Source organism: Condylura cristata, unplaced genomic scaffold (genome assembly GCF_000260355.1).
Source record: "Condylura cristata isolate star-nosed mole 26May11 unplaced genomic scaffold, ConCri1.0 scaffold00023, whole genome shotgun sequence".
Taxonomy (NCBI): domain Eukaryota; kingdom Metazoa; phylum Chordata; class Mammalia; order Eulipotyphla; family Talpidae; genus Condylura; species Condylura cristata.
In genome coordinates this window covers 7,234,289-7,256,219 of record NW_004567124.1, presented here as the reverse complement: position 1 = coordinate 7,256,219, position 21,931 = coordinate 7,234,289, and the positions used below count along the sequence as shown (strand labels likewise).

The 21,931-nt window shown below is 54.6% G+C and overlaps 1 protein-coding gene across 2 annotated transcripts; it reads left to right on the top strand.

Moving 5' to 3' along the window:
* The first annotated feature begins 308 nt into the window (after window positions 1–308).
* PLEKHO2 (pleckstrin homology domain containing, family O member 2) lies at window positions 309–21,705 on the top strand. Of its 2 annotated transcripts, XM_004687679.2 has the most exons (6): window positions 309–433; window positions 6,447–6,596; window positions 10,679–10,795; window positions 14,944–15,048; window positions 16,405–16,503; window positions 18,829–21,705. In XM_004687679.2, the coding sequence occupies exons 1-6, from the start codon at window positions 422–424 to the stop codon at window positions 19,837–19,839; spliced, it is 1,494 nt and encodes a 497-aa protein (XP_004687736.1). In that variant the 5' UTR covers window positions 309–421; the 3' UTR covers window positions 19,840–21,705. The 2 variants fall into 2 exon arrangements, with proteins under 2 accessions (XP_004687736.1, XP_012584215.1); XM_012728761.1 differs by lacking the exon at window positions 14,944–15,048.
* Window positions 21,706–21,931: the final 226 nt, after the last annotated feature.

Genomic DNA, 21,931 nt, shown 5'->3' with positions numbered 1-21,931 from the left:
GCCCTCCCTCCTCCGGGTCCATCGTACCCCTTAATCCCTCCCAGCCCTTCTCCCACCGCAGACTGGGGAAACCTCTCAGCCCTGGCCCGCCCTCTTCCTCCGACTTCGACTCCTCCATCCCGCACCGTAACACACTCCCGGCCCCTCCCAGGCTCCGCCCTTCGCTCCGGCCCCGCTCGCCTATTTCCCGCCCCAGATCTGGGCCTCTAGGCCCCTCAATTCCCCTCCCCAGGCCCCGCCCCCGGCCCCCGGAAGCCTCTCCCCGCCCTCGGCCCCGCCCCCCCCGAAGTTTCTTTGGCCCCCGGCAGCCGGCGGGACAGAGCGCAGAGAGCCGCCGCCCGGCCGGGCGTGGATGGAGGTGGCCGAGCCCGCGCGGCGCCGGCAGTGAACCGCGGAGTGGCCGCCCCTCAGCGGACTCGCCATGGAGGAGGAGGTGAGGGCCGGCCCAGGCGGGGGACCTGGGCTGGGGTCTTTGAGCCCCTCACGGCGGTTGGGGGCCAGCAATCAGGCCCTTGTTCCTCCCCGGCCGGCTCCTACCGGTCTCCGGGTCCCTCCACCACCACCCCGTCAGGCGGAGCCTCGACTGACGAGGCCGGGGCGGGGATGGGGATCCGTGTCCTGTGAGGTGCAGGACCGTTGTCCCTCGCCCTCTTTGGCTTCTCTCACCAACTGGGGCATCGTGGTTGTTATTGTTCCCATTTGATTGACTGGGAGACTGAGGCTCTAGTCAGTTTGATGACTTGCTGGAAGTGACATGGGTCGCCGGTCTCGAACACCCGTTACTGTTGATTCCCACGGGCCGGACAGGTAGGATCCTGAGGGGCAGACTGGTGTGTTTGTGTGTGTTGGTTCCTTGACTGGTGGAGTCCCTCTCAGGAAGACTTGAGGCCATGAGTGCATCTGATGACTGGAGGGAGGACTGGATCCTTTTAATTTTTCTTCCCTATGTTTGTCCCTGTGTGTTTGTCTTTCTCCCTTTTTCTTGCTTGTCCCCAAGTCAAGTCCGTGTATGGGGCTGATCCTCCTCTCTGCCCTCCCCTCATCCCTGGAGGGCTAACTCCCTGGGGCAGCTGGGCAGCTGGACCAACAGTACCCTAGGCCGCTTCCCCCCCACCCCCAAGACCCTTCCTCTCCCCTCTTGGGGTCAGGCATTCTGTGACATCCCCTCCCTGCCATTACTTGCAAACTCAGTAGTCCAGCAGCGTCATCATCCAAGCACCCAGCAAGCACTTAATGTCTGTGGAATAAATGAGAAGAAAAGGCCTACTGAGTCTAAAGGACTTTTGTTTTTTGTACCCTAAGTTGGGGGGGAGGTGTCTCAGTTTCTGTCCCTCCCAGTCCAAGGGACGTGGATGTCTTTGCTTCACTTTTAGGGCAACCCTGGCCAGCTGGGGAGTCCTGAGTGGACCAGGCTTCCTCTGTTTCCATCACTCTGCTTTCTGGGGCCACTCACTGCCCAGGCCAGAGCTTACATTTCTGTGGGATGGTAGATAAGTCACTTCCCTTCTCAGCCTACATTTCCTCTTCTATAAAATATAGGGCCTGGTCTCCCTGGGTCCTGATGGTATAATTGTGGCCCCTGTTTTCAGAGTGGATGCAAGTAGGGGGCAAAGTCAGGCCACTATGATTTGCTGTGGTTTCTTGCTGACAGGGGTGGGGCTGCCCTTCCCCTCAACACCCCAGGCCCCTGCTGCTGGGCTTGGTTGTCTGGCCATGGCCCCTCCCCTTCTCCCAGAGGATGTGGGATGGGATTACTCCATCTCCTGATCTGCTCCGGCCCCCAATTAAGGGAAGTTCTCCTGGGGCCTCCTGGGCCATGGTTTGTCTTGTGGCCAGCCCAGCCCAACCCAGCCATACACTCTCTCTAGTCCTGGGTGTAACATTGCCACTTACTGACTCCTAGTTGCCAAAAACTCCCTGCGTACCTGGGTTGTCTAAGGTCTTGCCTACCTTGTCTCTACACAGCCAGGGGCTCTGTGTCCTCTACTTCCCCTTTGACGTCCCTCTTTTACTACTATTTCTTCTCCCTCTAGCTTCCCTGTTTCTCTAGGCCCTAGTACCCATCTTTGTTTCTCTGAAACACTTCTTAGATCACAGTCACCTGCTTTGCCCCATGAACCTAGGCCAACCTTATCACCTTGCTCCCACATAGCTGCTTTCAGCCTTCTCTCTAGCTTTGGGCTTCCTCCTTGTGGTCCAACACACTGGTGCCAAGCCCTCTCATCCTCAGTGACCTTGTGCAATAGGTAGTCCCCATTAAATGAGACTTGGTGAATAAGTCTCGGTGTAAGCACTGGGCATCTGTCCACTTGTGTTCTCAGGGCCTCAGTTTCCACATCTGTGAAATGAAGGAGGTACGATTCACAAATGTAATGATATATGTAAAAACTTTGAAAGTTGCAAATATCATTGTGTGAGATTGTTACTGCAGCTGAAGTAATGAGTAGTACTGGGTCTTGAGAACCAGAGGTGAACTTGACCCATCTGATAGGCATGTACCTGGCACCGTGCCCTCACAAGTCGATAATTGAAGGCCATAAGATGTCCGTGGCTGCCATGTCCAAGAGAAGTGCCCTAGTTTTTTTTTTGTTTTTTTTTTTAAGATTTGTTTTTATTTAGGCATATAAGAATTAGGGTGTAGGCCAGAGGTGTGTGTGTGGGAGGGGTGGGGGTGAGAGGATTCACCAGAGACAGAGTGGGGAACTGAATAGGTGGATTGACCAAAATTGAGGGGAACAGTAGGTGAGACAGGAGAGATCTGCTCTGCCATGTGGGTCAGTTCCCTGGCCGGGGATGGAACTCATGCTACAGTGACTAGTAATAGCTTCATAGTGTTGAGACTTTAACTGCTGCAAAAAGACCCTAGTTTACTCTCATACCAGCAAAGGCAGGGGTCCTTGGTGCCCTCCTCATAAGGGATGATCACCCCAAAGTCCTCGCCTGAGACAGACTTTCCTGTTTCTGCCCTGACCGTCTGTTCCTTGCCTTCTTGTAGAAATACCTTTCCTGGTTCCAGCTGCTAGTGTCTCCTGGCTGCCCATGGCCCTTACCTGTTTAGGGCAGAACCCTGGCCCAGAATTTAGCTAATCTCTGGCCCTTTCTGGGCTGTACTTTCTCATTCTACAGTGAGGGGGTTGAGTGTCTGTGATATTTGTGCCTTTTCTTCTCTGCGTCAAGATGTGTGTCTCTGTACTTCCTCATACTTCCAAACTAGCTTCAAGTCCCTCATCCCACCAGAGAGCTGGGAGATGTGTCCCTGGGTACCTGGGTGCTATGTCTCTCCACTAATAGGTCGGGGCCCTCTGAGTTGAGAGATGCCCACCCAGCCCTCAGACCAGTGACTTCCTTGAGCAGGTCTGTGCTGCCCATCAGACTGGCAGCTTCTGCACTTGTGCTCTCTGGCTGCCCTATCACGGGGCTCTGACATGGTGGGTTCCTAGGAAATTTTGGTCAGACCATCACTTAGGTTAGTTGAAGGGCAGAGGCCTTATACTCCCTTGTGATATGAGCTGCTGACAAGCTTTCTTCGGTCTTTGGTCTCTGTCATTGCTCCTGAGTTGTGTTTCTACTTCTCCCTTTTGAGCACAGCATCCAGGTGACCTGGCCTTTTTCTTAAAATGACGAACCCATAGACTCCTCCATATCAGGCAACGGGAAGCAGACTGCTGCCTCAGTGCTCCACAGTGGGGGTCCGGGGGAGTGAGGATGAATGGGAGAGGAGAGAGTGAAACAGGAAGAGCAGTGGTCAGCTGGTCAATAAGTGGAGAGGAGGCTGAGAAACTGGGCTGAGCAGGACAAAACCTTCCCTGTGAGCCCTGCCAAGGGGAAGGGCCAGTTATGAAAACTTTCTGGGGCATAGCCAGGCCCCCTGGTGGGAGAGTTTCTGAGGGGCAGCAGAGGGACTGTGTGGAGGGTAGTAGGCAAGCAGGACTCTGGCCTCCAGCCAGGCTTCCCTTCAGGTGGCTGATAACTGACACAGAGACCTGACCCCGGGACTTTGGCTCTCGCCACCTCCCATCCCAAACTGCCTTCTCAGTCCACCCTGGACCCACCCACCCCTGGAGGCCCTAGACTTCTCCAGCAAATCTCTTTGAGGTGTTCACTGAGTAGTGCTCTGCTTCACCGGGGAGGACAGTGGTGAAGGCACAAGGTTCCAGCCTTGCCCCTGAGAGCTCCAGCTGGTGGGACATTTCCACGATCAGGCAGCTGGGCAGGGAGGCCACATATACAGTGGGTCAAGAAAGGGGGATGACAACCCATGGAGGAGAAGTGTGAGAGAGATCAGGGCGGCAACTTTACTCTCTGCAGGCTATTCTGCCTTGTTGAAGAGAGACAATCGGCCGGGGAAGTGGCCAACAGCTCTGTAGTTGCTGACACAGAGGGGTGATGTATGGGGATGGGGAGCTGGGCAGATGATAAGATGTGAGAGCCTCCCCCTTCTTTTTGAAAGGCCCTGAACTCCCTTCTTCCCCTGGTTATGATGGCTCATAACCGGCCTATAGGCAAGCCTCCTACTTCCTCATTCCTCCATCCGGGAAGACCATTTGGGACCATCCCACTTCCCCATTTTTCTTTCATCTACAAGCTAGGGTGAGACCCTGAGGGGGCACCTCACATTCCTGGAGCTGCTGGGTCACTGAGGCCCAGCAGCTAAGTCCAGAAAGGCCTTGTTGTGGATTGCAGCAGGCCCAGAGGGAGGGTCCCTGAGAGTCAGAGGGGGTGGAGTGCGACAGTAACAATGACAGCTTTCATTTACTAAGTTCAGGGTATCCTAGGTGCTGCTTTATAGGCTGTGTCTTTATTCCTCAATAAACATTTATTAAACACCTACTGTCTGCCAGATTCTGTCCAGGCACTGGAGATATAGAAGTAAACAAAACAAAAATCACTGTTGTCATGGAGTTACAATCCTTGTAACTTCTGTTAGTATCTCCCTCTCACAGATGAAAAGGCCAAAGCTTAGACAGATTAAGTGACTTAAGGTCTGTGAGACTTAGGCTTCAAAACTCAGAATCCTCACCACCAGAGTGTGCAGTTCAGAGGGGTAGGGGCCACAGTGAGACTCAGACTGGGCTCCCCTGCCATGACAAAGAGCAGGGAGGCTTTGCCCTGCCCAGCTGCTGACAGCTCACCGCACTTCTCTCTGCCTGGGCTTGTCCTTCCAAAGGCTTCCGTGGCCACTGGGTATCCCTGGGGAGAGGCGTATCCCTTTTAACTGGGGCCCCCTTTTTTGAGCTTTATGTAAATTATAAAGTAGTCAAAATTAGTCAGTGCTAATTTCCTCCTCACATCCTCTCAGTTCTGACATGTTCTTGACCCCCCCCCAACCTCCCCTTCACACTCACTGCTGGGGATACCAGTCACTGAAGTAGAGTGGTTAGCTACTTGGGTGTATTTTTTATTTTCATTTCACAGATATTTCTTGAGCACCCATTATGTGTAAAAGAACAGTGCTGGGTGCTGGGGACCCGAGTTGAATTTGACCCTCTCTGAGAGGCGTGTACCTGGCACCCAGCCATCCAAGCCAGCGATCCAGGGCCACATGATGTCAGTGGTTGATCTGGAGGTCCGAGGTGCCTGCCGTGTCCAAGAGAAGGGTTCAGGTTTATCTCCCTTACTAGTCTGTAGTCAAAGGCAGAGAGTCCTTGGAGTCCTCACTAGATGGGGTGACCACTCCGAAGTTCTGGTCTAGGGCAGGGATAAGGGTAGCCTTTGGATTAGGAGGGGGGCTACCAAGTAGCTTCTCTTGAAGGGTGGGGCTAGAGATTATCACTCTGCTGTCTTCCTCCCATCCTTTTGCTCCTGCTTAGAACTCCTCTGCGGGAGGCCTTCCTGGGTCACCCCGGCAGAGCTAGGTCCCTAGGTGCCCTGCCACTCCCTTGTTCACTGTTTCCTTCATAGCATCTCATTCTCGCCGTGTTCTGTGTATTTAGCTTGTCCTTCGCTGCCTTTTGTGCTCTATGAAGGCAGAAGCTTTCTATTTGTTCTTCTCTGCCTACTTCAGCATCTGATGTCGGAGGGGCTCAGTACAGCATTTGTTAATTAGTTGACTGAGCACAAAGGTGGAAAATGGGGGAGGAGACCGAGTTTGACTTCTGGCCCGTCCCTTCAGCTGTGTGACTCTGGCAAGTCCTCTCCCCTCCCCGACTTCAGTTTGCTGTGACCTATGGGTAATGGTGCTACGTCCTTGGTGGGTGGTTATACATGAGAAGTTGTGTGTAAAAAATGTAATACGGTAACTCCATTCAGGTAAAGTGGCTGCTGCTGTATTATTACTGTTGTATTGCTGTTAATACTGTTATTTCTGATACTGGAGTAAGAGTTTTGTCTTGGGGGTCATGGATGATGTCAGTAGGAACCCACGGAGACACAATTCTTGCGTGGCTGGTGGATTGCCTGGCCCTTGGCAGCAGCCCCTCAGGGCATATCCTGGTGCTGTCTTACAGGGCATCAAGGAGGGCGGCGAGAAGCCTCGGGGAACACGGACTGCAGACAAGGCTGGCTGGATCAAGAAGAGCAGTGGGGGCCTCCTCGGACTCTGGAAAGACCGCTATCTGCTCCTCTGTCAGGCCCAGCTGTTGGTCTATGACAATGAGGTAAGGACCTCTCCAGCCATGAGATTGGGGTGCCCAGGGCCGGAGGTGAAGTGAGGGCAGCCCAGCCCAGCAGATGGATCCTGGAGCTTAGGCTGCTCCATTTTGACATGCTGTGCCAGTGCGGGCGAGTTTCCCACCCTCTCTGGGCCTCTGTAGTGTGGGGGTAATACCTCTAGGTACAAGTCTCTTGGATAAGGGGCTCTTTGGACTATGTATGTGTATGGCTATTTATGTATCTTCGCGCTTCTCAGCAGGGCCCCTGTCCTTGGGCTAGGTTCCATATGAGTTAGTGTTCCACAAACCTCCATTCAGCAAGGAGAGTAGAAATACTTAGTGTCCATGTATGTTTAGAGCTCTTTGTTCCCTTTGCATGCTGTTCGTTTTTTTTAAAAATATATTTATGTTATTTATTTATGCATATAAGAACTGTGGTGTAGGTCAGAAGTATGGGGAGGGGTGAGAGGATTTGCCAAAGACAGAGCAGGGAACAGAACAGGTAGGTCTACTGAAATACACTGCTGAGGGGGCAGGGGAGAGACAGGAGAGGTCTGCCACGCATGTGGGTTAGTTCCCGGGACGGGGATCAAACTCAGGCTGCAGTGCTGAGACTTTCACCCCTGCGCCACCGGGGAGGCCCTATATGATGTTGTTTATGGTTCCATGAGCACGGTCACTACGTCACACTCTACACCATATACTGAGGCCCAAGGGGGCAAAGTGCCGTTGAGCAGCTCAGTGAATGAAGGTCTAGAACCAAGTCCAGGGTTCTTTCCACTCAGAGACCCCTGTGAGCAAACCCCAAAACTTGCCTTTGGTGCAAATCCTCTAAAATATGCTATATGTTCTCTGCTTTCTTCCACAAATGGTGCTGATTTAACTGGAGTCTTTCCTTGTTAGCTCTTGTTATCAGACTGTCTCACACTGCCAGACCCTACTTTGTAGTTTTTCCTTTTCCATCAAGCTGCTAGTTACCACTTTCCTTGTGCCTCCCACACTCCTCACATCTACCCACTTCAGACTGTGTCCCTTCTTATTTCAGCAGTCTTGGGGGCTCGGTAACTAACAGTGCTAGAACTGGGTGTTAGCTAAGAATCTAAAAAGCTCTAGGTGAAAATCTGAGGGGGAAAAGTGACTTTTACTTTTGTAGATACTGTTTGGGTTCTGGCGATAAAGCTGTTCAAGGGCTGTTTTACTGAAAATGGGCTAGCACCATATGCCTTTGACAGATGGAATACATGGGGAAGAATTGGCCTGGGAGCAGAGGAAGGAGATCCTGCCTGTTCCCCATCAGCCGCTCTCAGCGTGCCTCAGAATATTTTGGCAAAGCCATAACTGTCCCAGACCAAGAAAGATTGGGCAACAAGATCTAAGTGTTTAGAGCAGCTGCCTTTGAGAAGAGCCATGTCTGTCCTTCCCAAGATCCGCATGCTCATGAAGTGAGGGTGTCAGAGAATCGGGAATAAGGAGATGCAGGAGGACAAGGGGAAGGGGGTGTGCAGGCGGTCCTCCAGATGTTCTGTGCTGCTGCTGTCACCAAATTAGGATGTGCGTGGAGGCAGCAGGAGGGTATTTTTATAAATAAAGGGGGTTGTCACAGCTTCCTCCAGTCCCAGCTGCTGAAAGAGTTGAGTGACAGGCCCCCAGCTGTCAACCCGTCAGGGGTTGCCAGACTTGTCCTGGGCTGCCTCTCCACATCTGGCCACAGCTGGGAGGCAGGAGGATTTCACATCCCCAAACATGAAAAATCTAAATCATGCTTTAAACAAAAATCACTATGAAAAACCTCAGTACAATTTCAAGAACGTAGCACTCAAGGGTGGGGGAACTTGGCTCAGGAGTAGGAATTGAGAAATGCTTATTAGTTCAATTCCTCTTTCTGATGTAAGGAACTAGGCGAGTGCGAGTGGCTCTTGGCTGTTTCTTTGCTGTCCGTGAGGCTGACATTCCAAAAAACGCTGCCCCCACCCAGTGCCTGCTGGCTTATCGGTTTTTCTGAGCTGTGAAAGGACTGGGATGATTCAGCATTTCGGGTGGGGAGAAGGACCCAGGGCAGGCAGTTGTGTGTAGTTGAGTGGTGAAGGTGAACTAACTTTTGTTCCCAGACGAAGATGTTTTGGGGCCTGTGGGTGTTCAGCCGGGGGAGGTCTGTGCACATAGGGTGGGGGCGGGAGGTTAGCTGCTTTCTCTGTGACCTGGGGACTGGTCCTTCCCCAGACAGCTTCCTTCCTTTGGATTCCCCCTCCCCCCCATAAGAAGGGACTTGTGGGATCTCACTCTGAGTCATGCATTCAGACCAGCAAACTGGTCCTATGTTTGCCCCTTTTTTGAGGGCTGCTCCTTGCAGGCGAACCGACAGAGGAGCAGAGGGCAGAGAGAAACCTCCTGCAGGGGGTCAGGACTGTTCATGCCTACAACAGGCTGTCTGTCCTCAGACCCAGTACAGTGTCTGCACCCGGCCTCTGCTTTGTGACTGGGGAACCTTGGGAGGGAGAGAGCACCAAAATCCAGGCTTATGGGAAGTGGACAGGGAAGCTCTGGGAGCAGATGGACTTTATTGGCCCTTGCGATGAGTGGAGGAGCCTAAAAGGAATTGGAGACAAGGGGGTGACAAGACACCATATTGATGGGAGAGATCAGATCACCTTGGCTATCTGTTTACCTTCCCCTAGGGGGCTGAAGAGAAACATCAGTGGTTATTCACCTAAATTGCACAATTATCTACTTTAATACGTACTGATGTCAGGCTTTCCCCAAGAGATCCTGATGTAATTATTCTGGGATGTTGCTTGTGCATTGGGGTTTTCAAGATTCCAGGTGCCCCCAAGGTTGAGACTCTGATTCTTAAACTTTCACAAAGGTCACATAGAATCACTTGGTGGCTGGCTAGTTAAGACTCAGATTGGTAGGCCCATTCTCCTAATTTAATGATTCCAGAGGATAGCCCCCTGAAAAATTGCATTTCTCACTGGTTCTCAGGTTACCTTGCTGCCTCAGTGCCACACTTAGATGGTCCTAGGTGCAGAATAACCTGTGGGCCTGACTGGCCGGAGAAGTGTGGTGTTGGAAAGCGCACTGGTCTGGGAATCAGAGGCTGTGCGTGTGGGTCTGGTCCTGCCTCCTGTCTTTGGGCCTGTGACCCTAGTGCAAACCACTTCACTCCTAGGTCTCATCTCTTCATCTATAACAGGAGCCAAATGCTGGGGCTGGAGGCTTTCAGGGTGGTTGAGAGCCTCAGAAGAATCCGGGGTGTAAGAATGCTTGCTAAGTGTCAGGGTTTCTTGTAGAGGCAGATTATCAGGGAGGGAAATTGAAACATTTTCTAGGCACACAACAGAATCACTGCCTTCCAGTTACCTCACCAAAAACGGCTGAGCATGGAGGCAGCGGTCTCTGGGCAGAGGCTGTTGCCGACTCTGCAGCTCTGCGTGATGCCAACAGCTAGAGGTGCCCTCCCATTGTGGCCAGTCCCCCAAGCAGTGCCCACTTGTCTGCTGGCGTGCCCAGTGAGGAGCCCACAGGGTGGGACACTGGAGCCCTTGCCCTCTGTTGTGCAACTGTGGAGAGTGGCTTTTCACCCCAAACCACGGGTCACCGGAGGAGGATGCCAGATGGGGAAGTCAAGTCAGGATCACTGTGGTGAAGGCAGGCTCATAGCCTCACATGTGCCCTGCTCAAGCTTCCCTCTGCGGCTCTGCCTGAAAAACCTTTTCTGTATTTCCTCATTTTGTGATCTCTTGCTCCCTCTTACCGGCTGCCTCTTCCACACTTCTCTGCCTGCCTGCATAGGCACCCCAGGTTCCCTGTAATGAGGCTCCCTCCCTTCCCCTCTGTTTCCTCCTTTGGCCTTGACCACATTTGAGCTGTTGTGCTGTGGATCACCGTTTCTTGTGTGAATGACAAACTTGCGGGCAGCCATCAACCAGCAAGTCAGGTTCTGAATACCCCTATTGGTGATTGATGATCACCTGAGGTACCCTGAGATACCTTCGTGGAATAGGCTCAGGGTGGGGAGGGGCCTGGCTATTGGAATGTCTGAGTATGTCTGTCTCTCACTAGTTCATGTCCCCTCTATCCCTCTGCAGGATGAGCAGAAGTGTGTGGAGACGGTGGAGCTCGGCTGCTATGAGAAGTGCCAAGATCTCCGGGCCCTCTTTAAACGAAAACACCGCTTTATTCTGCTTCGATCACCAGGAAACAAGGTAGAGTGATGCTGGGCACAGCCTGCAGGCCTTCTCTGGTGTACAGCTGAGGCTCAAACTCAGGGTCCCCATGGGCTGCATCTTTTTGCTCATTTTGTCTTGGAGATGCCCCAGTTCCCTGTTGATAGGCAGTCCATTTAGGAAGTTCTGTTCCCCTCTTCCCTTCCAGGCCCTTATAGGCTACAGCTGGAAAGAAGCCTTTAGGAGGGGGGGACCCTTGGCCTGGGCCGAGGCAGAGAAGCTTGGGGATGAGGTCTTCGTCCCTCAGGCCTGCAACGCCCTGATGTAGGCTGGGGCAGAGGAGAGGGTGTGGTCTCCCCTTCATCCCAGAAGGGCCGCTCCTCCTCCCCTCTGCCCTCGGACTCAGCGCAGCCCGCCAGCCCTGCTCTCCTGTGCTTTTCTTTTTTGGCTGGAGCTGGAGAAGATCTCTTGCTTGGGAGCGCCTTTCCCTGGGACATGCTGTGTGTGCAGATGAAATTCACTGTTTGCACTACATTTCTCTGGCAGGGAGTCCGGCTGGGTGTTGACACATGGTGTGGCTTCGCAGATGTCAGGAGAGAGTTCAGATTTGAGGCCCTCGCCAGCTCTCTCCCATCTGCAGCTGAGCCCCACCTCGCCCCAATCTCTGCTGTCATGGAGCCTCGCAGGGTGGGGCTGAGACATGGACTGGGGCTCCGGGAGCTGGTCTGGTCTGGGCCTATTAGAGGCCATTCTGTTCCTTCCCTGGGAGCCCGTTCTGGTCCCTGCGGCTCCGAACCCCGGAAGAGACCTTTTGTCTGACTTCGTAGTGGGTAGGGGCAAAGAGGCAACTGTGAATTCCGATACCAAGGATGAGGGTATACCCCAGTGTAAGGATGGATTTATCGTGTCATGAGGGTTCGTGGGGCTAGACCCAGGTTTCATTTGACATCTCCAGCTTAGGGGTCTGAGGAAGAGGAGAGTCACATATTGGCCTTCTGGGTCCTAGTTCCCCGACCCTGTACTTGAGACCCCGTCTCTGAACAGGCATTGAATTTGTTTGTGTGTGGTTGTATGTGTATGAGTGTACACACATACGTGTGCCTGATGTGCACACGTCTTTATGTGCAGGTGACCTGGGAAATGGGAAGGGCAGAGTGGCAGAGCCGGGGAACGGCGGGCAGGCCTCGCATCTCTTCCTGTTTGTGTCTCGGTGTGCCTATGTGGATGTGCGGAGTGGGGGCCTGGCCTCTCTGGCCTGTGTCAGTGTGTTCCGTGGGCCACTTCCTTTTGCAGCTCTGAGAATCAGGTGGTGGGCTTGGTGGGCCACGCTGCTCAGGGCGGGACGTCACCTTCGGAGAGGCCTGTTTGTGCAGCTGCATTCTCTGCTACTTTGGCCAACACACTCTTCTATTCCCCACTCCTGCCAAGAGTTCAGGTTGGCTCTGGGCGACTCTGGGAACTGGATGATCAGTGGGAAGATGGGGTTAAGGAGCAAGTGATGAGGACTGACTGTGGGGTGGTAGGAGATATTACCCTCTGGTTCAGAATCTCGCCCCAGAGGAGCTCACACAGAGAATGGGGGCACACAGAGCTTCGATGGTTGACCACCTAGAGACCACATTCCTGACTCTTTTCACGTTACTTTCCTATCGCCCTGGGTGTTCCCTATCCTCAGCATGGCCTCCAGAGAAGCAAGGTCACATGACCCAGCTGTCTGGTCCTGAGGCCACCTCCCCCCCCCAATCAAATAAACAAAGACTCCAGTGTCTACACGCCCCTCTCCCTGCTGCCTCTCCATCCCCACGCCCCTGCCATGAGGTCACAGGCAGCCGCTGCCAGGAAGCAGGGTGGCCTCTGCTGGGCCCTGCTGCCCTGCTGGTCCCAGCCAGCTTGGCCCTTTCCTCCTCCCTCCCATTCCCGCGCGCCACCCCCCCCTCCGGCCCCCCGCCCCCTGCCACTTTGTCCTCTGTCAGAATGGGCGTGTGGGTCCATTCTGTGCTCAGTCCTATTAGTTCCTTAGCTTCCTTAGCTCCCAGCTGGTCCCGTACCCTTGGTGATTGAGGAGGGACCTGTATAGCCTGTGGCTCTTTTGGACACTGGCATGGGGTAGGGCAAGAGGAGCAACTTCTTGGTATTCTAGTTGTCTCTATTATAAACCCCCCTCAGCCAGGATTTTCCCTTAAATTCCACTTTGCCTCATACTCCCTTCTCTAGGGGGACACTTTTCTAGTACAGTAGGTCTTACCTGAGGCCATTTTCCTCACAGGGGAGCAAAAGACCTTTCTCCAGGTGGGCTGGGCCGTTTGGGAAGGGCTACAGTTTGGGTTGGGCCTGGGGGTTCCGTTCTTGTCCCCCTTGAGGCCCCAAGAAGTAAAGAGACCTATGCAGGGTGCTGTTGCAGAGGGTGGGACTAGAACTCAGTGATCTTGACTGCTAGGACAGTGCTCTTTCTCTACCCCACCCTTGCTCCATCTTTTACTGGTTCAAAGGTATGCCTCTCCAGCTCTCTGGGACACACAGTCCTGTACCAAACAAGAGCTCCACCAAATGTGGGCCTTCAGGCAGGAGTACAGCTGGGCTCAGAGGGGCTGGCCCTGGGCCACTTGCTTGCAGCCCCCATCATTGGGTTGGGTGGGCCTTGAGGAGTCCGGATGCAGCACAACCCCCTGGCAGCTCCAATGGCTGGGCCGAGGCAGTTGCCAAGGTGCCCTGGGGTTTCTGACTTAACTGCAGATCTGCTGCCAGGATCGAATTTACCCTGGTCATGCAAATGAGCATTTGGCTGGGCCTGGCTTGGGGAGGTGGGTGGACCCAGGGCCCTGTGTGAGGAGGAGGAGGCTGCGGTAGCCAGGAGGAAGTTATATAAGAAGGGTGCCGAGGGGGCCAGGCTGACTGCGGTGTTACATAACCCAGAGGGAAGGCGCTATCTAACACCGAGGGGGGGCGGGGGGATGGGCATGTTGGCCGTTTGCCAGACACAGAACTAGGGCATCTTGAGGTCAGAGAGTTGGCAGCTGACCAAAGCCAGGGCAAGAGAAGAAACCTTGGGCCAGTTCATTCATTTATCGGCTCATTCATTTAGTAACTATTTACTGAGCGCCTATGATGTGCCAGGCCTTAGATTTAGTCACTTTAACTCCCTCGACATTCTTTGTGGTAGGTGATGTTTTCCCTTTTTCCAGACAAGGAAACCGGGCTATTTTGTCCAGAAGGAAGGCAGTGGTGATAACTCCTAGTATGAGCTCTCACTCTGCCCATCTGCACCCTTTACTTTCCACCCTGTGCTTGTATCAGTGATCTTCCCTGCTCTATGCGACAGGCAGGTATTGGTTGTATTCCTCATTTCCAGATGAGGACACTAGCGCTCAGGGCTGGTCGGCTATAAGTGGTGGTCTGTCCACTCAGAGGCCCTGCTGCTCGGACTGCTGTGTGCAAAGCGGCCCCTCAGTTTGCACAGATTCTCTCCTTCCCTGCTTGGGGCTTCTCAGGCAGGGCTCTCTGCACTGCCCTCTGATTCTGATATAGGAGGTCTCAACTGCAGTGGAAAGGGACCCAGGCATGGGGAGTGTTGTAAGGGGAGGGTGTGGAGTGAGGGATTATTGTAGCCCACCTTGACTAAGGCCTGTCAGCTGAGCTTGTCCCCTCATCTTTGTGATAAGAGGGTTGAAAGTGACCCCCAGCCCCCCTTACAATCTGTGATTCCAGGTCAGAAAAGAGATCCTAGGATGTCTTTACTTGGTATCAGGGCTAGGTGGGGAGTACACTGAGGAGCTGAGGGTAGCCCTGGCTCCAGTGGGCTTTTCTCAATGACCCCCTCTCACACTGTCCCTGCTGACATTGTCCTCAGCCTGGTATGGCTGTAGACTGGCTATAGACTGGGATGACTGCCTTCCAGAGAAAACTGAAGCCCAGAGGTAAGCTAGCTGCCCTGGGGGAGTCACGAGAGCAGATCTGGGCTTGTTCCACAGGGCAAGACTGATTCTAACCCCCCTGCGCTGGCGGCCCCGTGCTGGGAGGCAGCCCCTTCTCTGATGGATCTGTTACTTCTTTTACCCAAAGTCCGTGTCATACCTGCTCCTGACCAGCTGTGTCGGGGTAACCTTTGGGCTCTCGAGTGGGAAGCTTTAAGCCTCCAAATGTGAGTCATGTTAAACATCTGCCACCCACCCCACCCACGTCCCCTCCAGGTCAGCGACATCAAATTCCAAGCACCCAGCGGGGAGGAAAAGGAGTCCTGGATCAAAGCTCTCAACGAAGGGATCAACCGAGGCAAGAACAAGGCTTTTGATGAGGTGCGCTGAGTCCTGTGGATGGCTCTGGGCCCTTTCCACCTGTGTGAACTGAGTGCACCCTGCCCACCTACCTCAGACAACCCTTTGATGGAGGCCCTGCCACAAACACCGGGACATCTGTTGTGGTTACCTTATAAACTCCTCACCACATCCCTCAGAGTAGGTGGTAGTGTTCCCATTTGTGGGAGAAGAAACTGAGGCGTAAGGAAATGAGATAACTTCTTTAAGATTTAAAAGTAGGTGAGCGCCCTGGCGCTTTCCCCAGCTGCAGCCATGCAGCCTTTCCAGCCTTCCTAGAAATAGCAGGTGGGCCCAGGCTGGCGGGATCAGGGGTAGGGAGGTGAGCTGACAGCCTGAAAGTTGATTTTTCACTTTGGCCGTGAAGTTGAGGCCAGGCTGACTCTAGCCCTGGGCTTCCTATCTGGCTGCTATGGCCACACTGTGCCCTGGACTACACTGTAGTGGTAATAGTGGCCTCAAACAGTCTTGGGGCAGGCAAGAGGTGTCATGGGGTCAGACCTCCTAGGGCGGGTGTTTTTGCCATTATGGATTCATAGCTATTTGGGCTAAAGTGGACCTTGGATTGCAGAAGACCAATACCTGAGGGGAGCAAATTTCCCCAAGCAAGTCTCCTTATAACGCCCAGTCCCTCTGACTCACTGCCATGGCATCTTTGTTGTGTGTTATGCGACTATGTGGTGCATAGTCTATGTCCTGCAAAAGCTGAGAGAGGGATGATGGGTCATGTCGCAGGAGCATCTGGGGCCTTGGCCCCATCTTGGTCAAGCAGGGTCGGCAGTTCCAGTAGAGTTGGACCCCTCAGTGGGCCTGAGCCCTGAGCCTGGACTGGGGAGGTTTGCCCCAGTCCCCATCCAAGACTCAGAGAGTGGATTTCCCATGTGAATCTTCCTCTGGGACTTCCTGGCTATGCCTCGCCCCTTTTCCTTGCCCTCAGACAGGAGCTGCTACCTCCAGATGTCCTAGGGGCAGAGGCCCTGTTCTTTCCTGGGCTACCCTAGGCCCTGGAGAGTGATGTCAGGGGAGGCGTTTTCCACTTCTCCTAGCTAAGCTCAGAAGAGGCATGTGGGGATAGCCTGTATTTAGGCAAGAAGACTGAAGTCAAGAGGGAACTGGAGGGAGAAGGAAATTTTTAGGCTTCAGGGGAATGGCATAGATAGATGGTGTGGAGATGGAGAAAAACAGAGACAGATTGTTAGAGAGAGGGCAGTGGTGGGCAGACCCTGGCAATCAAGGATGTGGATGCAGACCCTGCCTGTGAGTCAGTTTAGTTCCTGGGAATTATTGCTTCTCCCTACGGCCTGGTTGGAAACTGATGTGGCTCCCTCTTCTTCCCAGGTAAAGGTGGACAAGACCTGTGCCCTGGAGCACGTGACAAGAGACCGGGTGCGCGGGGGCCAGCGCCGCCGCCCACCTACAAGAGTCCATCTCAAGGAGGTAAGACTTGCCCCTCCTAAGACAGGTGGGAGGTCAGTTGAGCCTGGGGCCCCAGGTCCTTAGGGTGGCAATCAGGCTTGGGGCCACTTTTTTCACTAGGCCTCCCGAAGTTGGGGCTTCCTGAGGTATGGGGTATCTGTGTTAGAAACACGTGTATTATATGTGCTCAGTGTAGGTGGGCCTGCCTCACTGGTTAAGTCCACACACTAGCCCAAGCCACAGCTGGTATCTGCAGGAAACAGGCCAAGAGGCTCGTGCCCACCCCCAGAGCTCAGCTCCCCGCTGGAGAAGAGACCTGCCCACAAATGCCTCGATCAGAGCTGTGTGCTAGTTTGTGTCTCGAGCAGGGATCTGGGGGCAGACGGGCAACCACAGGACCCACTGTACATCAGCTGACGCTGGAAGAACAGGAAGGGTGTTAAGAAGCGGACTTGGTGTGAGGGAGGTACCTCGCCTAGCAAGGAAAGGGCGTGAGCTAAAGATGAAGCACAAGGCAGTTGTGCTTAAGGCAAACTGAACCCTTTAACTGGATGGTGGGTCTCAGAAAGCAGATTATTGGGGAAGACACTGTGGAGGTCTTGAATGCAGGCGTTAGAAAGGAGATGAATGGGAGGGTGCCTTCCAAAAGTCAGCTTGAGGCCCTAGGTAGGGTGGATTGTGTTGAAGCAGGGAAAGGCAGGGGTCCAGAACAGGAGGGGGTTAGGCCCTCCAGGCTCCAGGAGGGGATGAAGAGGGAGGCGCCAGTGGAGGATTAGTGTTACCTGAGTTGTGGTTGATTATGCAGCTAGAGGGGGAAAGCAGGACTGAGAGGGAGGTGCCCGTCGCCCCACCCCGCCCCAAGCCTGAAGACTGGGCAAGTGGAGACGCCAGGCACAGGGAATTTGGGAGAAGGTGTTTAGACAAAGGGAGGGATAAAGAGGCAGCACTTTTTAGACCAGTGTTGCTATGTGCGGCAGGGGGGAGCGGTGATGGATTTTGGAGGCCAGGAAAGACCCTCCATAAATGCAGTATTTGGGGGTTTGGAGGGCAGTGGGGAGCCCAGGAAGAAGAGGCCAGAAGACGAGAGGCACCACTGGAGAGAGAAGGGCACAGAACCTGGGAGTCACCCGGCAGGTTGGCGGCCCCAAGTCACAAGAGGGCCAGGACTGGGAGACAGGCAGGTTTGTGATGCTTTCAGCACTTTTCCTAGGAGGAGTGGGCTTGGTCCTGCCGTGGAGTACAGTGTGGGGGAGTGAGGACCATGGAGGGAAAGAGAGCAGTGACGAGGCCGAGGTTTTTGGAGGGCTCATGTTTGAGATGAGGCAGCCTGCTCATGTCTGTTGGCTGAGCAGAAAGTGCAGAGTGAACAACTGAAGTAGCCAAAGAGAAAAGGGTTGCCTGTCGGGGCAGGTCTAGGAAGTCTGAGGAGGCCAGCCTCGGAGGAGGGTGCTGCTGAGAAGTCAGGGAGGGGCTCCAGTCCCGTGGCTGAGTGCTTGTGATGGCCAGATCACCTGTCTGCACATACAGCAGAGTGGGGGCCTAGGTAGGACCCCACCATCTGCGAGACCTCGGGAGAGGCCTCCCGCCCAGCCCCAGCCCCAGCCCAGGAACTCTGAGGCTCCACAGAGGGTTCCCATGTCTGCGGGCTGCTGGGCATCCTTGCAGGTCCATGGAGCCAGGTGGGGGCCAGCTGACTGCTCGGTGCAGCTGTTCTCTGGTGGTCAGCTGTGGTCTGGAGCTGCCCAAGTCTGGGACCACATCTGACAGCATAAAGAAAGTGGGCTCTGGCTGCTGAGCATCTGGACAGGCCAGGCCTGGAGAGATCTGGGAGAGGGCTGGGGGGGGGGGGCTTCAGACTAGACAGGGGGGGAAGCAGAAGTGAGTGAACCCGGGAGACCTAGATTTGAGTCCTGGTCTTGTCACCTCTTGGCTGTGGGGACTCTGAGTGGGTGGCTGTGGAGAGGGGTCCTCTCGAGGCCAGACAGCCAGAGAGAGGTGAGAAACAAGCCTGGGAGCATGGCTCTTGCTGCCAGGTAGCACACTTGCCACTAAAAAGAGCGGCCTCTTTCACAGGCTAGAAGAAGCCAGGCTGGGCGCTGAGAGGACACCCTGGCTCTGACTTCCTGGGCCGTGACTCTAAAACAGGGAGCTCTGAGGGAGTGATGGAGAGGAGAGGATTCTTCAGAGCCACCTCATCTTCTAATCAAGTAGCCTTGGAAGCCAGGGCAGAGGGCATGGAGAGTGAGGGCCAGGGCAGCCTGGATGGGAGGGCTTAAAAGTACCTTTGTAGGCAGGCACACCTCACCCAATAGTCATCCAAGATACGCCCATGTACTGCCCCACCAGGTAGCCAGTGCTGCTTCTGACGGACTTTCGCGCCTGGACCTCGATGTTCCGGACAGTGGGCCACCAGTGTTTGTCCCCAGCAATGATGTCAGGGCCACCCAGCCCCGGGAGATACCCCGACCCCCCATGCCTCCTACCAAGCCTTCCCCAGTGCCTGAGACTACCAACCTTGGTGACAACCTTTGTTCTGCGGGGGAAAGAGCCCCAACCCCTGCTCCAGCTAGCTCTGAGGCCCACTCTGAGGGCCGGGAAGACTCAGAGACTCCGGTAGGGGAGGACAGCTCTGAACAGCCCTTCAAAGCGGTCCTGCCTGACAAACAGAAGGTGAGCTGGGAGAACCCCAGCCCTCAGGAGCCTTTTGACCATGAAAGTGCAGCCCCATCCCATGGGCTCTGTTCTGACACAGCTGAGGCCGCACCCAAAGAGAGTGGGAAACCGCCTACGCCCCCACCCAAGATCTTATCGGATAAACTGAGAGCCTCCATTAGGGGGATGGAGGCTTCTGGACCAGCGCCAAGAACCAGGACCTCTGAGACCTCTGCCCTGAGCCCAGCGCAGGTCTCAGTGAATGGTGTAGATGATGCTCCCGAGACTGCCAAGCCATCCCAGGCTACGGGCACCCCAGGAACTCCCCCAGAAGATGCAGAAAAGTCCACAGCACTGCCCTTCCGGGACATGCCACCTCGGTTCCGTCCCCGCTGCTCCTCTCTGGGAGACCTACTTGGGAAAAGCCCTCGGCGTCCACGGCAGACTGGGGAACAACTGTACCGGGCCCACCTGGAGGTGAAGGTCGCCTCGGAGCATACAGAGAAACTTTTGAACAAGGTGCTGGGCAGTGAGCCGGCTCCTGTGAATGCTGAAACGTTGCTCAGCCAGGCTGTGGAGCAGTTAAGGCAGGCCACCCAGGCCCTGCAGGAAATCAGAGATCGGGGAGAGCTGGGCCAGGAAGCACCTGGACTTCGGGAGAAGAGGAAGGAGCTGGTGACTCTGTACCGGAGAAGCGCACCCTAGGGTCTGCTGGGCCAGAGCAAGGCCCTCCTGGCCTTCCTAGTCCTTCAAGGCCCAGCCCTGCTGACAAATGCGCTTCTGCTCAGGCTGTAGAAGGGCTGGCCAGCACATGTGGGTTGGACCTGCAGAGACTCCTGGTAGCCTGCCCGGCACTGCCAGGTGCCTCCGTCTGGCAATCTGGCCCAGCCTCTGCGCTCTGAGCTTGGGCTGGCAGCACACGCTCCAACCTCTGTGCTTTCGTGGTTGCTCCAGACTGCCCCAGGGCTTTGGCATAGTGCTTGGGGTTTCTGGAGGGGGGTGTCATCTCCGTTTTCCACCCCCAGTAGTTTACATTCCTGACTTCTGAATAGAGCACAGCTGAGCCCACCTGCAGCCTCCATGTCTACGTATTCCCAGGCAGAGAACTTCAAAGTCAGCTGCTCTCCCACCTACCTGTGCTGAGTAGCAGCTGACACAATAGGTTCAGTTGAATGAGACCTGGAACCCAGAAGGCCTCGTACAACAGGTGGAGGCATCTGTGAGAAAGCCATTTGCTGTGTGTTCCCTCTCTGAGCCTGTTTCCCATCATGCAAACGAAGACGTGTCCTGTAGCCCTTCCCCTCTGGTGGATGTGATTGGAAGGACTTGCAGAATCTGCTAGTCGAGTTCCCACCCCTGAAATAGTTTGTGTCAGCCTTAGGCGTCCGTCCGTCCGTCCGTGCAGAGGAGACCCGCAGAACGCCGACTGGTGTTAACACCAGAAAACACTGTGCGTAGCTCATTCTAAACCAAGCTTCAGGAAAGAGGCTCTCCGCTTCTGTGCCTCCCTCCATGGGTGGTTCCTCCTCAACCCATTAGGTTCAGGATCCCGGTCACTTCTTCAAATGCTGATGGGGATGTTGGAGTTTGAAACGACTTCCCTCTGCCTTCTTCCCCCACCCCTGGCTCCAGTCCTGATGGCTGTTCCGCCCGAACTTCCCAGTGGAAGGGAGCGTGTTCTGTGCCTTTCCTGGTCCATGCCTGCACCCTGGGCCTGCCCCTCCCTGCCCTTCACCATTGTCCTCAGCTCTGGGAGCACGGCCAGTCTCCATCCTGCTGTGGCTGCGGGGCTGGGGGCCAGGACCTGTAGGTGCAGAGGCTCTGAAGGTCATAGCCATTCTCTCTGGGGCCTGTGGGAGAGGGAGCAGCCTCTAAGGGCCTGCCCAGGGCATTTCTGCATGTGCACTTTTGTTTACTGAAGGAGGGGGAAGCAGGGTCACAACTGCACATTTTGGCCTTTTTGCACACCACGCCGTCCCCGAACACGAGTCCTGCCCACGACCAGCGCAGGTCCAGGCCTCCTGACTGTACTTTCGCGTTCACTTTGTTCCTGAGGGTAGTGGCCAGCTATCAGGAGGGGCAGGTGTCCACTCTGTGACCTGTACTGGGCAGCAGTCTGCAGTACTGCATGGCTTGTGAACTCCTCTTGGCCTCCTCAAACCGCATCCCTTGGACAAAGTGCTTCATGCCATGGTCTGCCTCTCCTTATCTGTCTCCAGTGTGAGCACGAATGTCATTTGCCCTTTCTGTCTCCCTTGGGGTACCCTCCTTCCCAAGCAGCCCTAGCAACCTGTGCTGGCCACAGTTGCTGGTTCAGCCATTTGCTCCTGGAGACTATAACCTCAGTTTTCTCTTCTGGTGACCAGGCTGGGCAAGAATCTATGGGACCATGCCAGTCACCTAATGCCATTGGTTCCCATGGAGAACCCCAAGGGGGAAAGCCAGCTTCAGGGGAGGAGGAGTGGGAACATGGCGGGGCTGCCTTACCTGCCTCCTTGAGGAGGATGACACTCCATGTCTTCTGCTTGTGAAGCATCCATGCTTCTTGAGGTTTCGCAATAAATCACTTTGATGGAATTTTTCTGGCACAAACTGTTTGTTGGTATGGGATCAGCTCCAGGCTGGCCTCACAGAAGCCTAGGAGGTTAATCACTGGCAGTCCTGGTCCTCCGTACTCAGTTCTGGAGCCACATAAACTCACTCAAATGGAAGTTGAGAGCCAAAAGGGGGATGGTGGAAGTTTCTCCCTGTTGTCATATGTTATTAAATGACCAGGTTGGGCGGGGACATTCATTCT

Bases quoted from the DNA above. Each gene is read 5' to 3' on its own strand.
- PLEKHO2 (XM_004687679.2), top strand. The intron at 10,796-14,943 runs GTAGAGTGATGC...CGTCCCCTCCAG, and splicing joins TTCGATCACCAGGAAACAAG to GTCAGCGACATCAAATTCCA. The intron at 16,504-18,828 runs GTAAGACTTGCC...CTGCCCCACCAG, and splicing joins CAAGAGTCCATCTCAAGGAG to GTAGCCAGTGCTGCTTCTGA.